Source organism: Microtus oregoni, unplaced genomic scaffold, assembly GCF_018167655.1.
Source record: "Microtus oregoni isolate MIOR12 unplaced genomic scaffold, Mior012 000032F_ref0000030, whole genome shotgun sequence".
NCBI classification, from domain to species: domain Eukaryota; kingdom Metazoa; phylum Chordata; class Mammalia; order Rodentia; family Cricetidae; genus Microtus; species Microtus oregoni.
In genome coordinates, this window is record NW_024543091.1 from 23940747 (window position 1) to 23966012 (window position 25266).

General features: G+C 44.1%; 1 protein-coding gene across 3 annotated transcripts in view; it reads left to right on the forward strand.

Moving 5' to 3' along the window:
* Positions 1-25266, forward strand: part of Map2k5 (mitogen-activated protein kinase kinase 5) — a 226341-nt gene that overhangs the window by 99125 nt on the left and 101950 nt on the right. For all 3 annotated transcript variants that reach the window (XM_041679391.1, XM_041679392.1, XM_041679393.1), the window contains exons 13-14: positions 1802-1850; positions 24664-24737. In XM_041679391.1, coding sequence (XP_041535325.1) covers positions 1802-1850; positions 24664-24737 — 123 coding nt within the window. The remainder of the gene's footprint in view (positions 1-1801; positions 1851-24663; positions 24738-25266) is intronic.

Below are 25266 nucleotides of genomic sequence, written 5' to 3' on the forward strand. Positions count from 1 at the left end.
ACTGTTTTCTTTTAAATCCAGTTATGAATAGTAAACTTTGAAAATGTAAGTTTCTATTCATGTGCTATGAATAAAACATGCATTTCATATAACAACTACTTTTATATAAATTTGGAAGATTTATTTATTTGTTTAGTGGTACTAGGGTCTGCACTTAGGGCCTCCTGTTTGCTAGCCAAACCTTTTGTCAATGAGCCACATACTCAGCTCAAGATTGAAAGATCCTTATGGCAATTCCTGATTAAATTTCCCACATAGAAGGTAGTAATTGCAGCCTGTATAGTTCATGTCTTGTTCAGAATTTCATTTGGCCCACTCTAACCCTGGCAGCGAAAGAGGCTAATCGGGTGGCATTTATGCAGTGGCATCTACCCATTTCCTGTCTGGCCTGTGCCCCGTGCTGTCTGTGTATGCCCTCCACATGCATGCTTTGTCCAGCAAGCGTGCCTGCTGCGGTCACCTCGGTGCCTTCCATCCTTCCCTGCTGCAGTATTACAGACCTTCTTAAAATGATTTTCATTTTTATTTTATTTTAAAATTGCAGAGAAGTTAAGAAAATCATTTCAGGAGTTCCCACAGAGCCTAGGCCAAAGTTGTCCGGTGAAATTTGACACATCTGGCTGAAATGTATCTTTAGCTTGGGCCATTGCTTTCTTCTCTTTTCTTCACATCAGCTAAGTTTGCCATTTAAGGGCTGGGATCCTGATCAGGCTTTCCTAGCTGCTGTTGGGAAAGGTGATTTCTGTTTTAGCTGCTTCCTTTCATGAGTCAGTTTCTTAAAATATTCTTGCGCTAGATGTAGTTCCTTGGTACAGCACCGCTGAGCACACGCGGGCCCTTGGCCTACTCTCCAGCACTACCAAAAAGTAAAAGTAAAAAGTTTTCCTTCATCATAAATAATAGCATGACTTTTAAAATCACCCAGGATTGGAGAGACGGCTCAGCAGCTCAAAAGCGCTTGCCCTTATGGACCCAGGTTTAGTTCACAGTTCCCATGTGACAGCTCACAACTATCTGAAACTCCAGTTCTGGGCATACGATGCCTTCCTCTGACCTCCATGACCACCAAGCCCACACATGTGAACATACATTTATGCAGGCAAACACTCACATACATAAAATAATAATAAATAAAGTCATTTTTTAAAAAACCACTCAGAGGCCAAATGTTGTAGTTCATGCCTTTAATCCTAGCACATAGGAGGCAGAGGCAGGTGGATCTCTGTGGGTTCGAGGCCAGCCTGGTCTACAGAGCAAGTTCTAGGGCAGCCAGGGCAGTTTCACAGAGAACTGTGAAAAACCACACACATGCTCGGAAATACTGGAAAATTGTGTTAAAAGTCCTTATTCCTCTTTCTGTCCCTCTCCTAACCTGCCCACCCCTGAGGGTTTAGCATGTGACCTTCCGGGTTGTTTCTTTTTTTTTTTTTTTAGTTTTTCCGAGACAGGGTTTCTCTGTAGCTTTGGAGCCTGTCCTGACACTAGCTCTTATAGACCAGGCTGGCCTCGAACTCACAGAGATCCACCTGCCTCTGCCTCCCGAGTGCTGGGATTAAAGGCGTGCGCCACCGGGTTGTTTCACGACAGTGCTCACCTCTTCTCTTTGACACACCCAGTCTTTGGAGAGCAGTGAGCTCACTAGCAAGGACCATGGTGCTCTGCAGTTGGTACCCCGAGAGCATACGGACAGGGAAGTTCAGTCTGACAGTGGTTTAAAGGAAAATGTGTGCTTTGTTTGTTTAACTGTGGAATATCTCCTGTAACACCCGTAACTGTACTGTTTTCTTTTTCATAATTTTAGGTTGTTAAAGGCCTTACGTATTTGTGGAGTTTAAAGATTTTACACAGAGGTATGTTCTGGGTTTTACATGTGAACTTAATGTGGGGATGGGGGAGTCTCTGCAATTTCCTTGGTTAAAGGTAGGAAAAAAGCAACACCATTTCAGCCAACTGATATGACCATAAAAAACGTGATTGTTTGTAAATGTTGCTTCCTTATTTTCATCCTCTTATTTCCATCTTTTCTGCCTCCCCCCCCGCCCCGGACTAACTAGGGAATTAAATTTTTGTGCAGCACATTTATCAAGCATGTAAAGCACATTTTGTACTGTTTGAAAACAGCGGACTCTGTGTTACTTAACTGGGTCCGGCCCTCCCCTTCCCCAGTCCTTACAGAACGTCAGGCGTCTTCCTGAAGAGACTGCTTCCTGTTCCCTGGAAATGAAACTTTAGGCAAGGACCTAATGATAGAATGAGAAACGGTCACTTGTTCTGGTGACATGGGAGAGAAGGGTCTGGTCTGTGTCGTGTTACAGGAGGAGCCTTAGTATCACTCTCCTAGGTATCAGTATGTGAACGCATCTGCTGAGTGGTGAGCTAAAGAAAGGGGTTTTCTAACCTGGTCGGCAGGGGCCGCCTTCCCTTCCTGTGCTTCTGCCCCTGTGCAGCGCCACAGAGCCATCATAGCCAGGGCCCGTTTGCTTGCCTTTTCCAGACATCTGCTGTTCATTTGGCATGGGATCTAAGGGAAGGCATCCGTGCTCAATAGCAAAGTCTTCATTAAAAGGACTGTGCTTTGGAAAGGGGAGTGTTGTTAGAAACTGAAACTTAGCATTGTTCTGTACTCTGGGCAGACAGGGTCATTCTGGACTAGTGAATTCTCTCCAGCTGGAACTCTCTGGAACTCTGGTGGGTAGGAAGTGTGCCTCGGATAGTCCAAAGCACCTTTTCTTTCCCCCGCTCCTTTTAAGTGGCAAATCATGCTGACGAGGGGCTGTACCTCTAGAATCCCTGTTTCTAAGTTGTTTGCTTTAGTCTCCTTCCATTTGTGAGCGACAGTCAGATGTGTCTGTTGAGATATGTCATTAGATGTGTCTCAGATGGATTTATGGGGATCTGAAAGCCTAGGGTCAGATCACCAGGACAATCTTCCTGTGGTCATTGAGCAAGCACAGTTGACCAGAGCGCTTGGAGACCGGTGTACACGTCTTCTCTTGCTGTTTGCAACAGGGCCTCAGAAAGGAGCTTTGGTATGTTGTGGGAAACAGTTGTGGTGACTTGGCTGATTGCCGATACAGAGGTTTCCAAAGAGAATCATGAGTCCTCCTTCAGGTTTTTCTGGCCCACTCAGCACGCAGAGCAAAGCCACTATAAATACTACTGTGGGGGTGTCTGTGAGCTCAGTGGGATGGGTTGCACAAGCCGTCCCCAGGGGCTTCAGTTTGAAGCACGAATCAGGGAAGTAATGTGTGTCTGCGTAGTTAGAAAGGTGACTGGATTGCAGACCAAATGAGTGTGTGTATTCCCTAATAAGGGGCACTCAGCTCTCAGAAAGTGTGCCGTGGTAATAATAGATTTACATGTTTGGCCTTGGAGTTACATAGCTATTCACAGAGGCTTTTACCTTCTGAATGTAGAGTGGAAGGAGTCAGGGCCCTGGAGACTTTTGTAAAGGGCTGTACTGAGAAACTTAGTCTAAATTGAGTATGTTTTGTCCATATTTAATAACTTGGAATTCATAAAAATAAGATTAAAGATGCCTTTTTATTTACCAAAAAGCTATTTAATTTTCTCCTTGATTAAAAAATTGTAGCTTTTTAGATGAGTTCAATCAGGCAATTAAAGATCAGAGCTTTTAAGTTCAGCTAAGGCAATTAAGTAGGTAATATGGTTGTTTATACACTTGTACTGTATATACGCTCACCGCTGTTCCTTCTTGCACGCACACAGACTCATTTTTGCTTCCTCTGATTGATGATGGGAATACATCTGAATATGTGTCACATTGTCAAATCAAAGCTGGGTCCTTTTATGGAGGCTGGGGGAGTCTGATCGAAGCGTGTGAGGAGACAGCCAGCGAAAAGCAGACGAACAAAACACTAATGAGTGATCCAAGCTTTCCCACTTTGTGTCGGTCTAAGTACTGAGAACCTGTGTTCTCCTCTGATCATTGTTTTCTAAGGCCGCTCCCCCCCAGACAGAGCAGAGAATTATTAAAATGACATTGCTTTATACTCAGGAGTGCACATTTTCTAAGATGAGGAACTGGAGACATGTTTGGTTGCCTGATACCAGAGTAGACTTCTCCCATAGAAATAGCTTGGTTTGGCATTCTGGGGTTTAAGTACAGAAAAATGGATAAGTAAAATCCAGGGCCTCTTTCTCGAGTAAGTGAGACTGTAGAGCAGAGCGAAGTCTAAACAAGAAGCAGCCGCAGCCTTCCTCCCATGATGCTTGGTCCTGTGAGTGTGCTTGGCTGCACATGGCGTCACCTGGGGATGGTGGAACTTGGAGTTGAGCAACTCCTGCCCAGGCAGGACCACCGAGGGTGCTGCTCAGTCAGCTGTTTCTCTTGTTTAGCATTTAATATTTGAGGTGATAGATGGGAGAGAACTTTGTGAATAATCAAATGTTAGTCCTATAGATTTTTGTTATAATTGTGAATTAATCACTCCATCCAATCAATAAGAATACTCCATTACTAAATCCAGCCAAAGAGAGAGTTATTGTGCTTTGTGTTATAGGGTCAAAAGATTTCATAATTCCTTCTTCTAAGTTAAAGCAGATGTGATGACATCACATGAAGATATACTTATTTAAAATGTTTGAAATGCCTACCAAGATTAACTACTGTGGAAAAGCTGTCTGCATTGTCAGACATAAGTGAGCGCCCTGTGAGCACAGCCTGTGCTGACCGAGAGTAAAGACAAAGAAAGTGAGCGGGTGAGGATGTGTGTGGGCCCAGATCCGACATTCCAGCAAACACTGCAGCTTAACTTCAAAACATACATCACCACTAATGAGGTGAGAGCCCTGCATATTAATAAACCACGGCTCCAGTCACAGCCATCATTACCCACATCAAACATAAATACAAGATTAACACCTATGCCATTTCTGTGGGAAACGTGAGAATGCCCTGGCAGTAACTGCTCTTGCTTTCCCCGAGGATAAAAGGGAAATGGAAGGGTAATGAGAATAGAACTTAGATTAAGAAAATAAAGCCGGCCGTCAGTTGGGGCCATCATACAGAGATGCAGAGAATTACAGAAAGATAAAGCTAGACCTGTGTACCTCAGGATACCTTTCTACATATGGACCTGGGCAATTTTACTTGCCTTCTCCATTAGAAAAGCTCGAGGCTGGTGAATACCTGTTAGTCCAGCCCTTGGGAGGCTGGAGCAGGAAGATTGTGGGTCAGCCTGAGCTATAGGGTGAAACACTGTCTTGAAAAGAAAAGGCCGCTTTGCAGAACAGTTTTGCCCAACTAGAGATCTCTGTGTAAGGAAAGAGACTTTTGTCTGTAGCCAGACCACCCTGAATGAACCCGATCTGTCTGATCTCAAAGAAAAAGCAAGCTAGCAAAACGCTGGAAGTCTTATCTTCCCTGGTGGTACCATCCCCAAACTGACCCCACATGGGCTTCTCTAGGGGCTGCCTTAGATATCTAAACTGGTGTTAGCTTATTCCATAGCTCTTTATTTCTTACCTGTGTTTGGTGTCATTGTGAGTGCTTGGGTGACATCAGTATATGTAAAACAGGCTTTCTACATTCATGAAATGTATCTTAGCAGGATGGATGAGATGACAAAAAAAAGAGAAATATTCATAAACAATAACTACAGTAGTGAATATAGAATGCACTAGAAAGTGGTTAGCTACAGAATGGAAGAGTTGAGTGGATCCAGCACCGCAGGGACATGGGGGGCTTGCTCCCATGGCGACCACAGAGAAGAAGGCCATGGATGAAGGCTTAGAGGAGTAGAGTTGGTCAAGCTAACACGAGGGCATTTCCGAGAGCATGACCCAGCAACTCCTCTCCTGGATATTTACACAGGAGAAATGAAGCGTGTGCCCCACAAAACTAGTGAGCAACTTTCCCCAGTGGTTTTATTCATAAAAGACGCAAATTGGGAATAAGTGATGAGTCTTTTAGCAAGTAAAGGGGTGAACATCCAGACAGTGGGGTGTGGCTCAGCAGGGAAGTTACTGAACTGTCCCTGCAGCAGCATGGACAAATTTCAGACAGGTCACACTAAGACTCCAGCTAAGCATACTCTGGGAAAGGTAGATCTGAGGATGGGAAGCTTTAGTAGCTGTTGAAGGAAGGGTGGGTTGTAAAAGTATGAGGGGAACTTAGAGGACTCATGCTTCGGGGAGCCAGGCAGACGTTGGGGGCATTATTTTGTCTTATTTTGTTTTTTAAGGAAGAAAGCAAGGGAGACCTTTGCTTAATTGGGGAGATGCTTAGAGTGCTCAAGGAACGAATTTGAGGGCCTGAGTTTGGATCCTCAGTCCCCCTGTCAACAGACAGGCAAGGGAACAAAACTGTGACCCCCACAGGAGGGGAGGCACATAGAAGAGGACTCTTGAGGCTCACTGGCAGTCAGTCTGGCCATATCAGTAAGTTCCTCAAAAAGGCAGGTGGAGAGGCGCAGAGAAAGATACTCAGTGTAAACCTCTGAGCAGTGCGCATAGGTGCATGTGTATCTGTACACACACACAGCACACACATATGCAACACTCACAACACACACAAAGACTTTTCTTAGATCTTACCAGCGTCCTAGGTGCTTGCACTAAAAATGGAGTAGTGTCATTAGTAGATACTTTTTTAATTAAAATTTTTAATTCATTAATTGTATGTGTGCATGGGCATATAACAGTTCCACCATTCAGGCCCCAGAGGTCAAACTGAGATCATCAGGCTTGATGGCAAGTGCATTTGCTCACCGAGCCATCTCACTGGCACTAGTAAAGAATGACACGTAAAGTCACAACTTTGATAAAAGGCAACCGCATCTTGAGCTGTATCTTGAAATAATTGTAGATTCATGAGAAATTTCCAGAAAAGAACGTGCAGAGAGGTATCCTTCTAAAAGATTCTGAGAGGACCAGAGGCTGGTTGTCTCGGAGAGAATAGCCAAGAAAGTGCTGGCCTGTGTCATATAGTTAGTTGCCAGTACCTTGTAAATGACATCAACGCAGACTGCAAGATAAAAACACTATAAACGTATCCTACTCCAAAATTATTATGTCCATGAGAAGAGAAAAGAGAAGTAAAGTCTTTGAATTTCTTAGGAAAAAAAATCGATGTCAAGGTCAGAGTGTTCAAAGCTGTCTGAATGTGGATAAAGCTGGGGTTTGTGGTAAAACTAAGCAGGAAACTAAACTACATTCCCAAGAGTGATTCCTTCCTCGTGGGGCATTGCCACCACTAGAAAATTAACCCGGTTGGTTTTAAGTGATTTATGAGGAGCTGTAATTTGCACAAAGCTTCCATACCAAAGAGACTAGGCAGCTGGGCTACCGTTCCAGTTCCAGGGAGCTCAAGTGGCCTAAGCCATATTTCTGCTTCCGAAATACCAGGGGTTTTTTGTTTTTTGTTTTTCAAGGACTGGTTAGCATTTGAGCGATCCAAGTCAATTTAAAAGAGTCACCCCCAGTTGGTTTTATGTCGCAGAGGGTAATGACGGGAAAACTGGGTGTGAACATCTTCTTCCTAGTGCCAGGGCTGCTTAGTCAGGCGGATCTGGTAGGGGATGTTTGTGTTGAATGGGTATTGGTAGTGAGAGCCACGAATAGACCTTGGCTCCTGCTTAAATATTCTCTAAATTTAAGTGTCCGTTACATGCCAGTTCTATAGTAGATCGTAACTTGTGAGCTGGCTTAGCCGATTAACTGAGGTAAACAAAAGACTTCAGTGAGTATGAGCTGTTGGTTTTTCTTCAGCTCTGGCTACACACGTAAACATCTCTAGAAATTAAACCTCCTTGCCTGTGTTGGCATTCTCTTTGTTTTGAGTTTACAGAGGTTTCCGTATGTGTAATAATGGTTCTTAAAAGATAAATTCTATACATTATTACTTAAAAGAGTTCTGTATATTTTAAAAAAGTGCCAGGACTATTTAAAGAACTTTCAAAACTGAACAGAAAGAACAAATGAAAAAGTCAATCCAGTTAGATAATGGGCAAAGGACCACATGAAGAAGATGGTCAGCCTCGGGGTTCTGTAGAGAGCACAGACCCACACTGACGTGAGATGCGCTGCATACCTCTGAGAATATGGCTGCCATCAACAGGGACAATTGCAAATGCTAGCGAGGCTGTGGAGAATTGGGTCAATTGCTAGCAGCAGCGAAAGAAGGGATAGTCCCACTGTTGATACTTCCCAGGAAAAGAAGCTCACACCTGCCCTAATAACCTAGAAGTGAAGACTTAGGTCCACGTAGTACCTGTGATGGGGAATGGTTAAATGAGCCCTGGTGCATTTGTATCGTGGATACTGCTCAGTGGCGGAAAGTAGTGGGCTGTTGTCAACACGCTGGAGAAACCTGCAGAGAATTATTCAGAGTGAGAAGGGCAGTCACAAATTTCGCTGTAATTCATACAGTATTCTTGAATGATAAATGTAGAGAAATGGGAGGCAGATCAGTTGTCTCCGGGGGCTGGGGAAATAGGGTAGGAAGGAAGGGAGTCCACCTACAGAGGGCACAGTGAGTAAGCCTTGTGATGGGCATGTTCTCCGGTTTGAGAGTACTGGGCTTTTGTTTGTTTGTTTGTTTGTTTTTAATTGTTGATTTTTATTGAACTCTGCATTTTTCTCTGCTCCTCTCCCTGCCTCCCCCCCCCCGCTTCAACCCTCTCTCATAGTCCTATGCTCCCAATTTTTTTTCTACTTCCCATGTAGATTAGATCCATGTATGTCTCTCTTAGTGTCCTCACTTTTGTCTAAGCTCTCTGGGATTGTGGTTTGTAGTCTGGTTTTCTTTGCTTTTTGTTTAAAAACCACTTATGAGTGAGTACAAATGATAACTGTCTTTCTGGGTCTGGGTTACCTCACTCAAAATGATGTTTTCTAGATCCATCCATTTGCCTACAAATTTTAAGATGTCATTTTTTTTCTTCTGTGTAGTACTCCATTGTGTAAATGTACCACATTTTCCTTATCTATTCTTTGGTCGAGGGGCATTTAGGTTGTTTTCAGGTTCTGGCTATGACAAACAACGCTGCTGTGAACATAGTTGAGCACATGTCCTTGTGGCACGATTGAGCATCCTTTGGATATATATTCAAAAGTGGTGTTGCTGGGTCTTGAGGAAGGTTGTTTCTTTTTTCCAGTTGATAGTTTTTGCTTCTTTGTCAGAAATCAGGTGTTCGAAGGAGTGTGAGTTAATATCCGGGTCTTCTATTTGGTTCCATTGGTCCTCCTGTCTGTTTTTATGCCAATACCAAGCTGTTTTCAGTACTGAAGCTCTGTAGTAGAGTTTGAAGTCAGGGATTGTGATGCCTCCAGAAGTTCTTTTATTGTACTGGATTGTATTGGCTATCCTGGGTGTTTTGCTTTTCTATATGAAGTTGAGTACCGTTCTTTTGAAGTCTGTGAAGAATTTTGCTGGGATTTTGATGGGCATTGCATTGAATCTATAGATTGCTTTTGGTAAGATCGCCATTTTTACTATGATAATTATACCTACCCAAGAGCATGGGAGACCTGAGAGTACAATTAATTCAGTTCTTTGTCATGTATAGTGTGCTATATAGTTTTACAAGATACTGCTATTATACAAAACTGCACGGAAGCCAGTGTGGTATGTCTCTATTCTTTCTTCCAAATACATGTATCTCTTTGGTTATCTCAGAAGACAACTATCTTAGGGTTACTATTGCTATGACAAAATACCATGGCCAAAAGCAACTTGGGGAAGGAAGGATTTATTTGGCCTATTCTTCCACGTTGTAGTCCATCGTTGAAGGAAGTTAGGACAGAAACTCAAATGAGACAGAAGCCTGGATGCAGGAGCTGGTGCAGAGGTCATGGAGGGTTGCTACTTACTGGCTTGCACAGCCTGCTTTCTTATAGAACCCAGGACCAGCAGCCTAGGGATGACACAGTCCACAATGGCTGGGCCCTCTCCCATCAATCACTAATTAAGAAAATGTCCTACAGACTTGCCTATTGCCCAGTCTCATGGAGGCATTTTGTTAATTGAGGTTCCCTCCTCTCAGATGACTCTCTCTTGTGTCTAGTTGACATAAAACTATCCAGCATAATGACATTTAAAAATGTGTATCAATATATGTCAAGAAATATATAGAGCAATATATATAGGAATCATGGGTGATTAGTCCTCTAAAAACCTTCAGAGTGGAGAGAGGGTTGGGATTTGAAGTAAATTTGGGAATTGTTGTGTGCTTTGACTCACAGATCATTGTACTGTTGGCACACAGGACCCTGTCCGGCTATCCATCAGGGGGCACTGCACAAGTCGCACAGTTGCCTCTGAGTTTTGTCTTCTAGGTAAATCTAAAGTTTTGGAGCTCATCAGAAGAGGACCCCCTGTGGAGGATGGAGGCCACAGGGTGTACCATGGTTGTTTGTTGGATAAACGAGTCAAGTCTTTTTTTCCTGGAACTTTCTGTAGTGCTTTTCATTTCAAAGTCATCCTGAGTGAGGAGTAGACAACATCCTGAAGGAATGTGTGTTGGCATGAGCACAGCCATATCTAGGCCCCCAGTGCCTTAGACCCATGGGGCTAGCTAAGCCTTCCTCTATCCATGTATGAGTTTTACAAATAGTTGACCAGAAACTATCAACTGCGGTTTCCTTCTGAATGTTTATAGGCTGCCACTGTGCCCCTATAGACTTCCACCAAGATTAGTTAAACCTGGCTTGTTGAGCTGTGTACAGTATATCCACCTCTTCAATTCAGCTGTATAAAATTAATGTGGAGTGTTTGTGCTGCTGCCAGTGCCCTTAATTAGAGTACATGGCCCTCCTGATCCCAGCTTTTCTGTTTTTGTGTCTGTTGTTTCTTCCCTGTCATCCCAGTCAGGTCAATCCCTAGGGACGTGTAAGGTCTCAGCAATCCCATGTTGTCCATGATAGTTTAAAAGGGAAGAGAGTTGTCATCAGGTGGCCCATTCTGCCAAGTCCAACGGGCACACTACTACACCAGCAGACCAAGGGCGTGGCTCCTTTCCTCAAGGGCATGGTTGAAGGTCAGCACTGTGGAAATCAAATCTACTGTTTTGCTTCTTGAGGAGTAATTTCCTTTGGATTGAGTCTAATAATCTTAATCATGGTGTTCTTACTGTAGTCAGCAGTTCAGTGTCTTCTGGGGGGGCTGCTGTAATGGACCTTTGTGAATATTATTTTTTTTTATTTTAGTCTTCACGACAGCCTTGTGAGGGGTGTCTGCATCTCCATGTTTGAATGAGGAAATTGACGTCAGAGAGGCTGACGTCTGGGGAGGCAGTAATGGTTAGCAGTCTCATGCAGGAGTTATAGGATGAGACTGAAGGGTAATTCTGGATCTGCCCTTTAATTCACCAGGGGTCAGCCTCTTCATCTTCATGAGGTGACAGCATTGTGTCTGCAGCCCGTGTGCAGAGCATGGTGGTTATTAGTAGTTCAAACCATTGCTCCTCAGAAGCAAGAAGCTGAGAGAGCTTGACTAGAATACTCTCCAGGCTTCCCTCCTAAGCTTCTCTTCTTTCATAGAGAGAAATCCTAGCTTGCTAGAAATGGAAAGACACTCAAGGAAACCGTCTAGATCAGTTTCCTTGTGAATTTCTCAGAATCACTCACCTGGTGATGGTGAGGCTGGTACGAGAGTCCACCTACTGTGCTCAGATGGGGTTCTGAGGAAGGTGCAGCTCATTGAGGTCAAAGAGCTGAGTCAGAGAGACGGGTTTGTGACACCATAACTGAGTAATTTCATTAATTTGAGTCTTGATTTACTCATCTGTCAAGTGAGGCCAATCATGATTCCTATGAGGGTTGGAGTAAGGTCAAATGAAACAGGGCATGGCAGTGACGATGCAGCCCAGGTTAGCACACAGCAAGTGCATGGCAGTGACGATGCAGCCCAGGTTAGCATACAGCAAGTGCATGGCAGTGACGATGCAGCCCAGGTTAGCATACAGCAAGTGCATGGCAGTGACGATGCAGCCCAGGTTAGCACACAGCAAGTGCATGGCAGTGATGATGCAGCCCAGGTTAGCATACAGCAGTGCATGGCAGTGACGATGCAGCCCAGGTTAGCATACAGCAAGTGCATGGCAGTGACGATGCAGCCCAGGTTAGCACACAGCAAGTGCATGGCAGTGACGATGCAGCCCAGGTTAGCATACAGCAAGTGCATGGCAGTGACGATGCAGCCCAGGTTAGCATACAGCAGTGCATGGCAGTGACGATGCAGCCCAGGTTAGCATACAGCAGTGCATGGCAGTGACGATGCAGCCCAGGTTAGCATACAGCAGTGCATGGCAGTGACGATGCAGCCCAGGTTAGCACACAGCAGTGCATGGCAGTGATGATGCAGCCCAGGTTAGCATACAGCAAGTGCATGGCAGTGACGATGCAGCCCAGGTTAGCATACAGCAAGTGCATGGCAGTGACGATGCAGCCCAGGTTAGCATACAGCAAGTGCATGGCAGTGATGATGCAGCCCAGGTTAGCATACAGCAGTGCATGGCAGTGACGATGCAGCCCAGGTTAGCACACAGCAGTGCATGGCAGTGACGATGCAGCCCAGGTTAGCATACAGCAAGTGCATGGCAGTGACGATGCAGCCCAGGTTAGCATACAGCAAGTGCCTGGCAGTGATGATGCAGCCCAGGTTAGCACACAGCAGTGCATGGCAGTGACGATGCAGCCCAGGTTAGCATACAGCAAGTGCATGGCAGTGATGATGCAGCCCAGGTTAGCACACAGCAGTGCATGGCAGTGACGATGCAGCCCAGGTTAGCACACGGCAGTGCCTAGTGTTGTCTACTGTAGATATTGTCTCTTCCTTGAAAGGGTTTGCCAGCGTGTGCTGCTCCACATCATTTATTCTGCATCCCACATCTTCACCTGTTTCTCCTCCTAAGGAGCATTAATAGTTCTGACTCTTCATCCCGTGATGTCTTAGACTTAGCATCACTTTTCAGAGTGAGGGGAGAATGTAGTTTTCAGACTCCCAGAAGTCCATTCTTCCACAGTTAGTGTTCCCCATGTGTGGACCAGGATATGTGTAGACTGCAGGTGAGACCTGAGATTCATAACTTTAGAAAAAAAAACTTTTTTTTTTACTATGAAGGAATTAGGGGAAGCAGGTGGAAGATCTAGTTCAGTAATAGAGATTTGCCTTGCTTGTGCAAGGCTCTGGGTTTGAACTTTAGCAGCACAAAACCAGCAATAAATAAAGTTTGAAGGAAAAGGGGGTTGAGGGGTGCAAGCCTGTGCCCTTCATATCAGCCTTGCAAAAGTCTAGTGCTCGGTAAGAAGGGAAAGCTGTATATTGTGCCTCCTACAAGCTGAGTCCTGAGACTCCAGATAGTAGCTGCCACTTACCATAGCTAATTGTGCTGCTTAATTTTATGTAGGGCTTTTGCGAGAATGCCTGGCTGCCCACCCTTTATTCTATGATGGAGAGGAACTTTGATATTGTGGTGTGGTTTTTCTCCTAGGTGCATTCCTGTTGTGTGCAGATGGCTCTGCGATACAGTGTCACCACAGACTGTTTAGAATCGTACCTGCTGTTCTCACTCACTAGGGTGCGGTCCCTAAGAAATAACTAAGGGATATATCGAGTGTTATCTTCTCATAAGACAATTAAGTTCAATGTAGGAATATTGCCGAAGAGTTCTGGTCCAGGGCTGGGTGAGGTTCTGAGAATGGAGACCTACTCCATGTGTCCCCTGGGGCCTGATGAATGGAGACTAGTTTTAGGGAGGGATGACAGCAAAGAAAAGTTTAGTTATGTTCTAACATGGTTTCGCAGCAGAGCTGTGTGGCACATTTTACAACTAACGCTGTTTCCTTAAGAATTCAATCATAGCCGGGCAGTGGTGGGTCACACCTTTAATCCCAGCACTTGTGAGGCAGAGACAGGCAGATTTCTGTGAGTTCAAGGCCAGCCTGGTCTACAAAGACTAATTCCAGGATAGGCCCCAAAAGCTACAGAGAAACCCTGTCTCAAAAAACAAAACAAATTCTATCGGGTATGCTGATGAGATGGTTCAGTGGGTAAAGGGGCTTCCACCATGCTGGATGGCCTGAGTTTTGATACTTGGGACCCTCAGGGTAGAAGGGGGGAACCTACTTCTGACTTCCACGGGTGCCCTGTGGCATATGCTCTCCTGTGCTCTTGCACGCATACTTAAGAGAAATAAATATAAATAAAAAGAATTGTCCCGTAACTGCTTTTAAAATAACCCACTCTCTTAGCGAGAGTTTCTGTTGCTGTGAAGAGACACCACGACCACAGCAACTCTTATAAAGGAAAACATTTAACTGGGACTGGTTTAGAGTTTCAGAGGTTTAGTTCATTATCATCATGGTGGGGCATGGTGACATGCAGGCAAACATGGTCCTGGAGAAGCTGATATACTTTTCCAACAAGGCCACACCTAATAGTGCCTTTCCCTCTAGGCTTCTGAGAGACAATTACTTTCAAACTACCTCACCCAGTGCGCCTCACCCCTGAAAGACCAAGCAAGTCAATATTGTAAACACACTAGAGATCAAAAGGGAGTAGCAAATGCCATCACCAACACCTGTGGTGAGCAGCTCATACAGAGGTCGCCACCTGTCTGTGTGACCCTCTTTTCTGACAAAAGCACACACTCTGTCCAGAGTCAGTTTCCCCCAAAACTGCTCTGACCAGAAGTCACCTCTTTAGTCCCTGTGTCTGTAGCCACCCTTAGTCCCACAGCTAAGCCCTGACCCCTCATGTTGTTTGGGGCGGAGCTGCAGCCAGCAGTGGTTTAGGACTCAGCCTTGATGAGCAGGCCCCAGTTTACTGCTGCTTGTACAGCTCCTGTAATGGCTAATTGATGCTGCCTGTGTAAAGATCCAGTTTCCTGTGTGAGGCAGTTATGGGCGGCAACATGAGTCCTGTCGACATGATACCAATTTCCACAGTCAATTTGGTCAATTCAGTGGAAGGAGAAAAAAAAATCAGACCATCCTGAAAATCAGTCGGAACAGTTACGGGAGGTTCCTGAGGCGGCCATGGTCGCCTGACTGTGCTTTCATGTTTGAACCAGTTGATTTTGTGTTTCGTAGGCATAGCCTTGGTCATTTGGGGGAATCTCGTGTATGTAAAATGACACTTTAAAATTAGTACCTTTTAAAAAATACTAATAAATAATAATCATTGTGGTGACCCAGGCCCTTTTTAAAAAATGCATACCAGCTTTTAAAAGGAAGTAGCCATCATACTGTAATATGCAATTAAGGGGGGTTGAGTGGTGGCTCTTACATTTCCCAAAGGGAAAGTGTCTGCAAAACTGGATTATCAACCAGTTTTCTGGGAAATAGTTCCACTTCTGATAAGTTGTGTTTTAAGGCTGTTTTTTTAAATAACTATTGATATATCATTTATACACTAAGAAAGGCCCCATTTTAAGGATATGATTAAAAATTAGCTAAATAATTTTATACTATTATGTAACTATTGCTTTAATCTAGTTCTGGAATATTCCATCACCCTAGGGGAAAAAAAGTCTCTATAGCCATTCACAGTCAGTTCCTGCCCCAGCTCTGCTTGTCTCTCCAGTCCTTGTCCCCCTCCATCCCAGGCCCTGTCCCACTCTCTAGGGAACACTAGACTGTATTTTCAGACTGTATAGATTTGCCTCTTCTATATGTAAGTAGAACATATGATATGAACCGCTGGGCCTTGCTCACATTTCCTCAGGTTGATCTGTGCTGCAGCATTTGTCAACCATCCATCCCTTTTTATTGCAGAATACTAGAATACTGTTATACATGTATAATGTAGTTTATCTGTCCATTTACCAGTGGAAGGAGAGATATTTGTAATTATATATGGTTTGGGACTGTTAGGAATAATGCTGCTGCTGTTTGTGTACATGCCTTTATTTTTTCATTTGTTTATGTTGGTCATTTTTATTTTTAAGGTAGGTTCTCAGCACGTAGCCCTGGCTAGCCCAGTACTCGTTACGTAGCTCAGGCTGGCAGCAAACTTGAGACAGAGCTCCTGCCATAGCCTCCCAAGTGCTAAGATTATAGGCATGTATTGTCCTGTGCAGCATTCATATGGCTTTGTAAGATTCTGTTTCTTGTTATCAAACAGACACCAGAGAGTAGAATTAGTATCTGATTTTAGATATCTATAATCACAGCTATTCAGACAGTCTCGGAGTTTAAGAACTTGTCATTTTACCATCGCTGGACAGTATGCAGTCAGTGTTACTACCTGGGGTTTCATGCTTTGCTAAAGACAGGGTAGCATTGTGACCATGAAGTTTTATGGTCATTTATTTGGTACAGGACCTCACAATTACCCAGGCTGGATTTAAATTCCTAGGCTCTCACCATCCTCCTACCTCGGGTTTCTGAATAGTTGAGACTACCTGACTTATTAACCTTATGGCTTATGTTTAATTTTTAAAGACACGTTAGTTTTTATTCACTTATAGACATCTGTGTTGGTGGAGGGGCAGAGCCTGGTGTGGTCCTCAACATGATCCAAGACACCATTTGTGAACTCTTACGTTCTTCCTGTTTTGGATAGCACTTCCCATTATAGGTCAGAAGTGCTGAGAGCCATCCACGTCCGTGTGGCGCTCCCGCAGATCACATTTATGGTGTCATCGTGAAAATGTCCAGCTCACTGGGAAGTCACACTGAGGGACTAGGGAAACAGGCAAGAGATACATGGTATGCCCGGATAATTGTGACTCCCGTGGTCCCAGTGGGACAGCAGCTGCCTGGAGTGGGAGTTGTCCTGTCCAGTTCCTCGCCAGAAGCTCACTGTGTGTAGTGGCTCCGAGTGTTGGGAACATCGGCTCACAGACTCCACATTATGCATTGAGCACTTAGCTCTATGGCAGGCAGTGCTCAGCGCAGTCTCCCTGAAAAGTCCCACAGCGGTTCTGTCACTATGGGGAGATGAGACCTGAGGATATATCCAGATACAATAAAGTATCTGCACAGTCGGGCTGATAGCTGATCTTCCTGCTCTTGGAAAGTTGCCAGTGAGAGTTCAGGGTGGTCTGAGGATTCAGTGAGACTGGACTTCGCTATGCTCAGAGGTTGAATGACGCATTTGGTGCAGTCCATGTTCAGGGCTGACTAGCAGATCTTGGTGAAGTCCATCGGCCGCTATGCATAGAATCCCCCTGCTTCCCCTAAGAGGATCTGACCACAGGATCTGCACTGTTTACTATAAAAGCCCACCTATAACAAGTGATCTAGAACTCTGGGCATTCACATGAGCCACTGTGCGGTCACCTTTATCTCACTTTGCCAGCACGATAGCGACTTCTTGGGAACCAGACTTGGAAGCAGGGAACACAAGCAAACGACATCTCATGCTTAATGCTAAAGGGGTGTGGACTTAGATTTCTTTCTTATTAAAGATTACACATGGCACTAACACCTTCTTCAGAGGTATGAAACAAACCCGTAATTTCAGGCTTCCCTCTCCTCATTTATATTTTCTTTGAGAAGATGCCTCAGTTAAAATCAATGCCCTACCATTCATTTAAGCTCCCCTGCCTTCAATAAAACTAATTGATAAACCCTAATAATTAATGGCCTGATTAAACCAAAATGACTTAACATCTGCCCTGATGTTCCTGTTTTATAATCAGTCAGTTTAGCGACTCGTCTTTTCTGTGCTTTGCTTACCGAAAGCAAGCCAGGATTTGTCTTGAACTGGAGGAAAAGCTGCCAGCCTTCTGTTGCTTCTGTTTCCCATAACTTGACATTAAAATAAACGTGGATATAGCTGTCTCCTCTAAAGTAATCTTTATACACAGTCAGATGTCTATAGATTTTTCAAAAACAGAAAATGATCTCAAGATTTCTGGAGCTCTTCCTGGGAGGTTGTAGAATTTCCATGTTTGATATGAAAACTTGATGTAGTAAGGGCAGTGACTATATACTAGACTTGTTGGTAGCTCAGCCATAAGGTGGATATTACTCACAGCATAAAGGAGAACTAAAATCGAGGGACCTCTTCTTGGCCAACATTTAAAGGGTTCCACTTTCAAATTCTGTCACTTGAATCCAAATTTAGTTTAATTTGACAACTGAAGCCCTAATGTAATGTAATACAGCTATAAGCTGTATCCCATATAGCTTTAAAGCAGTGGCTCACAACATGTGGGTTGAGACCCCCTTTTGGGGAGTATCGAATGACCGTTTCATGGAGGTCACCTAACACCATCCCACATATCAGATATTTTTATTACATTTCATAACAATAACAAAATTAGTTATGAAGTAGCAACGAAAATGATTTTATTGGGGTCACCACAGCACGAGGAACTGTGTTAAACAGTTACAGCACTAGGAAGGTTGAGAACAGCTGAAAGGTTTGAGTTGACTTGTGATGTAAGGCCAAAACAATGGGTAAGGGGCTAAAAGGAAATTCTTAAATGAGGGCACAGTGAAATGGCTCAGAGGATAAAAGCACTTGCTGCCAAGCCTTACGACCTGACTTTGATCACTGGGACCCACATGGTAAAAGGAAAGACCCAGCTCCAGAAAGTTTACACGGGTGCACACAGACGCTCGCACACCATGCACGGCACTGCACCCATGAGCACCACTCACAGTGGTGGCCTGTCAAGATCAGTCAACATCCCAGCATGGATAGAAGGGCTCACAAGGCCCCACCTCCAGCTGAGGAGCTACTGGCAATTGGGGGACCAGTTTTCTTCAGTGGTATGGCCCCAGTAGCTTGCCCATGCTCCAGGCTTCAGTGGATGGCCCTGCAGCCATGCACCTACAGGCAGCATGAATAGGAGTCAATGTTTTAAAAAAAAGGGGGGAGTCTAGGGAGAGGTGGAGGGGAGTAGAGGGGATGGATATGATCAAAATACATTGTATTTATTATAAAATTCTCAAAGAATTAAAATGAAAAATATGTATTTAGGAGTAACAAAGAGTCTCTAAGTATAATGGCAGATGTGTGCCTGAACACCAGTCATCCGGCTTCTTAAAGCAAATCTGACAGCACATTGGGGAATTATAACGTGTGAGGACTGGCACACTGGTCATGACAGGAGTCACTCAGTGGTTGCCCAAGGCTGAAGGTCAGGGCAGCGTGGGCTGCAGCAGAACACTGTCGACCTTGAGGGGTGATGGAAATGTATCCGTCTCAGTTATGGTCACCTGGTGGATACATTTGTCTGACTCTCAAACAACCTGCAAAATGGTTACAGTGAAATTGGTTTTTAAAAAATGAATCATGGGACTCCAAAGATGAATGTGAAATAAAACAATTCGTGATATATTCGTAACTTTGCAGATGTTTTACTCATAAGCAAAGAAAAGTGGGTTCCTTTGGTCTTTCCTCTGTGCTGGCACTGGCTTGAATCCAGACTCTAGTGAACTGGTTTCTGATTTAGTCTGTCTGAGATGGAGCCCAGAAAGCATCAGGTTTTAACAGCACTGCCAGGCTTGGGAGCCATTTAGTTACATGACTCACTGTCTTTATAAGAATCATCCTGTTTGTCCAGAAGGGAAACGGCAGGGATGGCACGGCTGTGCTTTATCTCCTGAGCAGTCTTTTGGGAAGTAGCAGCAGCTCTTGGATAGCTGTGGGTAACCTTCAGAGACCCGGGAGGTGGGGGAGGGTGCTGACTCATGTTTCTCACGTGTCTTTACATGGTGGAGTAGCAGTAAGCCTTTGTTGTGTGAGCATTTTTAAATAACTGCAGACTTGTCTCCCAATGAAGACTCTCTTTTAGGAGTGTGCCCATTCTAAAACAAGGTTCTGTTGAGTCAAAGATGCACTGCCTTGGGCCAAATGCTTGTGTCTTCCAGCTGAGCAGGCCGTCATTCGTTCACCATAGCTTCAACAGATGTCTCCCATGCCAACCAAACACCACTCCAGACGTGGAATGAAACGTGTACATTCATGGAGCTTTCCTTCCCGAGCAGTGGAACAGGAAGTGCGGATATCTGTATAAAGATACAGGACGTCACTAATGCTAAAGCTTAAAGAGAGAATTAAACCAGGGGAAAGGGAAAGGAGCTTGGCTTGTGAGCCTGCATTACACAGTAACACTTAAGCAGGAATTTAAGGATAATGAAGGAGTTAGCCATGCATGAATGAGGGGGCAGAGCATTCTAGGCTTAGGAGCCACTGAACAGGAGCATGTCTGGCAGATGAGCTGGGGGGGGGGAGGGGGGCGGGGCGGCAGGAGGTACAGAGGAGGCATCAGCTCATACCCAGCCCTGGAGACTAAAGGGAGGACCTTGTGTTTCTGGTTGACTGGGGAAGCGCTCGGTAGTTTTGGACAGAGGATAGGCAACGCTGGCCTTAAAGAATCTTAGGTCTTAAAGAATTGCTTTGTTGTGTTGAACACAAATTGTAGAAGGGGCCAATTGGCTCAGTAGCCCCTGGAGGAATGTAGACACTGGTCTGGCAAGAAGGTTTTCTTAACATTAAGTTGTTTTTATAAATTCTACTTACTGTGCTTTGGAAATTATTTTCTGCTTTGAGTTATAGCATTGACAGTTTTAGAAGCAATGTTTTATCCACTGTCTCAGCTAATTCTTATAGTTTTTCAATTCTAACAAAGTAACTATTATCTTCCTGCAGACCTAGAAGCTAAAATGTTACAAACCAAGTCCAAAGTCCCCTCGCAAGTTTGTACATGTTCAAAAAGACAGAAGCACAGTTTTGTCTCCACCTGAATCCATTGACTTGTGACAGGAATCACAATGTGTGTGCAAAGGGGACAGGTATGGAGATGTGTGCAGCGTCTCCCAAGCCTGTGAATTTATCTCTTGCGGTGATGGCACTAGTGCAGTAAACAGCTAGTGAGGTGTGACATGCCCAGTTCGAAGCAAGCGTCAGCCAATGCTGTAGAAGCTCAAGGGAAGTCATGGTGGCCTGAGAGGTTAGTGCAGCAGGGAGGCAGGGACTTGTGGTAGCCAAATTAGATCTGACTTCAAAATGTAAGACAATAGATCATCTGAATTTAAAATATTCTAAGCTGATATAATAAGCATCTGATTTGCAAAATAAAGCCAGGGTAAGTAGAATTTAAGATGAACTTCAGTTCAGCAAGGGGTGACTTGGGCCTCTCTGGCTATGCCATGTCCTACTGGCTGCTGAGGCTCGCTTGAAAGTTCAACATGGAACCAGGTGTGCTGATGCTTACTATAATCTGAGCACTTAGGAGACTGAGGCTGGAGGACCACAAGTGTGCTGGCTGGTGTTTCTGTTTGGTTTGGTTTGTTGTCAGTGTGACACAACCTCGAGTCATCTAGGAAGAGGCAGCCTCAGTGGAGAAAATGACTCCATCAGATTGTCTTGATTGGTTGATGTGGGAGGGCTCAGTCCACTGTAGGCAGTGCCACCCCTGGTCAGGTAATCTTGGATTATATAAGTAGACTGAGTAAGCCAAGGTGAGCAAGCCAATAAGTAGCATCCCCCATGGTTTTTGCTTCTGTCCTGCCTTCAAATTTCTGCTTGAGCTGCTGCCCTGGCTTCCCTCAATGATGGATTGTAAGCTGTAGGATGAAGTAAACCCTTTCCTCTCCAGGCTGCTTTTGGTTATGGTGTTTATCACAGCAAGAGAAAACAAACTAGGGCAAAAGAGTCCAGCCCAGGCAACACTGCAAGACTTTGTCTTAACAACAAACAGTAGCTAAACAGGTGTGTGTGTGCGCGCACACACATACGTACACACAACTCTATTCTTGGAGAGGGAAAATGTGCCAAGGAATATATTTAACCTCATCTTTAAGGAGAGAAATGATGTGATCAATGTCATACTTAAGGGTTAAAATGGTAGTGCTGTAAGAGGTATATGGGAATCATGGAAAAAGAGAGGTTAGGAGCTAGTTGGCAAGTGCTTATGCCAACCTGTGTGCTATAGAGATTTGCATTAGTATGGATCTTGGTTTACTGATACAAATTTAAGGTCAATTTATATTTGTGTGTGTGTGTATGTGTATGTGTGTGTATTTCTGCTCTTGCTTAAGGTGTTGTGTTTATGCGGCTCATTTTAAAATGTAATGTATAATTAATAAAAATATAGGTTAATAGTCATCCATGATAGTCAAGCTCGTAGTCACGTTAGTTAGGTTTTCTAGATGTACAGAGATATGTATTTCAGATGGATAGGCATTCTTCGAACCTTTCAAAGACTACAGAATATGGCATTTACAATGTTTAAAAATTTAGGACTTTTCATGACAGTGAGACATACCTTATGGAGTCGGTTAGCCATTTGGGCAAGAAACTACTCTTGCCTGGACTGCTTGATGGTATGCTGTGTTATCTGGACATGCAGGACCCACAGAGAAATGACTGCTGAACTTGCCTAAAGGTGAGACTGTCCTTTGGGGTTTCTGCTTCATAAAAGAGTCTGCCAGACATTGTGCAGGGCATGGAAAAAAGTGACAAACTACCAAAACAGGCAGAACTGTCTTTGAAATTTCCTGCTTCATGGAAAAGTCTGCCGGACATTATGGGCCTGTAGGCTGAAGATGGATGCTCCAGCAGTACAAAACAACTTTGGGTGACTGTCCAGGCAGCGAGATGTCCCTGTCAATTCTAGAGTTTTGGAAGTTGCTTACAATGAACTTATTGTTTACTTAGGTAATATTATATCCTTCTGAAGTCTTTGATGGAGTTGAAGAATTGATAGTTTTCCTTAGTTGTGATAAAAGATAAACTAGATATAAATGTTGTAACTATAATTGTTGCTTGAAACCTGCCTTGTTATATGTAATTTTATTTTTGTTTGTTTATTTATTTATTTATTTATTTTTGGTTTTTTGAGGCAGGGTTTCTCTGTAGCTTTGGAGCCTGTCCTGGAACTAGCTCTTGTAGACCAGGCTGGTCTCAAACTCACAAAGATCCGCCTGCCTCTGCCTCCCGAGTGCTGGGATTAAAGGCGTGTGCCACCACTGCCCGGCTTATATGTAATTTTAATATGTTAAAGTTAAAACCTTCTTTTTTATTTAAACAGAAAAGGGGAGGTGATATGGAATTCCCCTCTGTATGCTGTGAATACCATTGGTTAGTAAAGAAACTGCCTTGACTTGATAGGGTAGAATAGAGCTAGGTAGGGAAAACTAAACTGAATGCTGGGAGAAAGAAGGCCAAAGTCAAGGAGAAGCCATAGAGCTGCCAGAGACAGACATATTATAGGCCACTAGCCTTGTGGTAAAATATAAAATATGGAGATGGGTTAATTCTAGATGTAAGAGATAGCTAGCAATACGCTTAAGTAATTGACCAAGCAGTGATTTAATTACTACAGTTTCTGTGTGGTTATTTCGGGTCTGAACAGTAAAGAACAAACAAGCAGCCTTTCTACAACTTAAACCCAAAGAATTCTTCCTCATCTCAGCTTTCATTATAATGCAGTTCACTTGAAGGACAGACCACAGAGACAGCTTCCAAGTTATGCCCTTCCCACTGAAACAAACACATCCACATAAGAATCATCCTATGAGCTCATGGCTTCTGTTTGTTCTGCCTTCTCCTTCCATTGAACATTTGCCGATCGCTGATCCCTGCCTATCCATCTTCAGGGACGGGGGTTTGAGGCTGTCGGTAGACGAGATTCAGGTTCCTGCTTCCATGGAGTCAGGCAATACTGAATAAGCCCGTATGTAAGAAATCCCCTCTTCGCTGCCTCTCGCACTCTAAGTAGGGCCTATTAGCTGTCAGTTTCAGAGTTGGAACTTGAAACTTGAGTTAAATATGCACTCTCTGCAAGATAATTTGGTGGGATATCCTACTGCAGGCTAAAAGATTAAGGAAGATTAATTCATCTGCAGAGTTATTTTTTAAATATTTTATCAAAACTATGAGCTTCTTACTTTTAGGCTCGTTAAGGATATTGGCTATACCTAGCTGCCTATGCTGGACTGCTTTTACCATTCAAGATGAAGTGTTAAGCACATGCTGTTTGTTCCATCAAAAGCCGGTGTGCCCTTGTCTTTCTTGGGTGGTTTTGTGACCTCCCTGAAGGTCACAACAGAGAAGGCTTCCTGTTGTCACTGGTGATGCTCACAGGGACCCTTTGTGTCATTATTTACCAACTGACTGCCTTGGCAAAGCTATGTCAGTTCTTTTCTTAGCTGTAACAGTAGTCAAAAATGACATTGGGAAGGGGAAGGATGAAGAAAGAAGATTCGTGTGTGCATCCGTATGTGCACACGCATCTTCAGGTCAATATCTGAGTGTTAGCTGAAATAGCATTTGTCACCAAAGCACAGGTAATGGTCATGTGTCCTGTTCTCATTGTTCCCCTCACCTAGGACCTGTTACCAGTGATGTGTGGGTGGGTTTGTTTTTGTTCTTGTCCCCCCTCACCCCTTTTCCTTTGACTTTACTACTTCTTAGATGGGAGCCCCAACTTAGTGGATACACACACAGTGTAAACAAACTCGTTTTGTGAATATACATGTAAAAGGTTGCATTTTTTTCTTACCTAGCTGCTCTTTTTCAAGAGAGAGGGCTAGTGTGATAGGGGTATTTCGTATTGATGAAAGTCAAGGTTTGAATGGGCTTCCATTTGAATAGCGTCTGACCTTCTGCTTCGAGAGAAAAGCTTTGTGATTGGCGTTTGGGTGGGGCTAGCAGACCATCTCTGCAGTGTTACATGGTATGCGTGTGTACTTTTATAAACAAGCAGTTAGTCACTGCAGCTTTCTGATCCCTTTCAGATGTGAAGCCCTCCAACATGCTTGTAAACACAGGCGGACAGGTCAAGCTGTGTGACTTCGGCGTTAGCACGCAGGTAGGTCTTTTCTCTCTTCCGCTGCCCTGTGGATTGAAAAGCACCTAGCTTCCAGACAAACAGGAGCTATGCGCCTGCTCATCGCCGGGCACGCGTTATTCATTTTTAATCTCTGAGCGAGTTTCCTTCATCAGAATATGATTGTTCATTGTTTAATGACAGTAAAAACTGCTGATGTTGTAATTACTACTTACGAATAGCAAACTTCATTGCTATGCAGCTTGGCTATGAAAGCGCTCTGGCCAGACAAAAGGGAGGACAGCAAGGGAGCCGTGCCTGGGGAGCCCAACTGGCCCACAATAAAAATTAATATTGGGAGCAACAATGGTGGAGGGCCATCACAATGTGCAGCACCAATTTTAATTAATTTCCATTTTGGGCCTCCCCTGAGACCCCCAGTGATGGTGACCCATACGCGTGCTGCAATGTTGATTTGAATCGCAGCCACCTTTCCTCCCATCCAAACACGAGGACCAAAGCGAAGGTCATCTTCGCATTATGAGTTGTCAAAGTCTGTTATCCCTCCAGC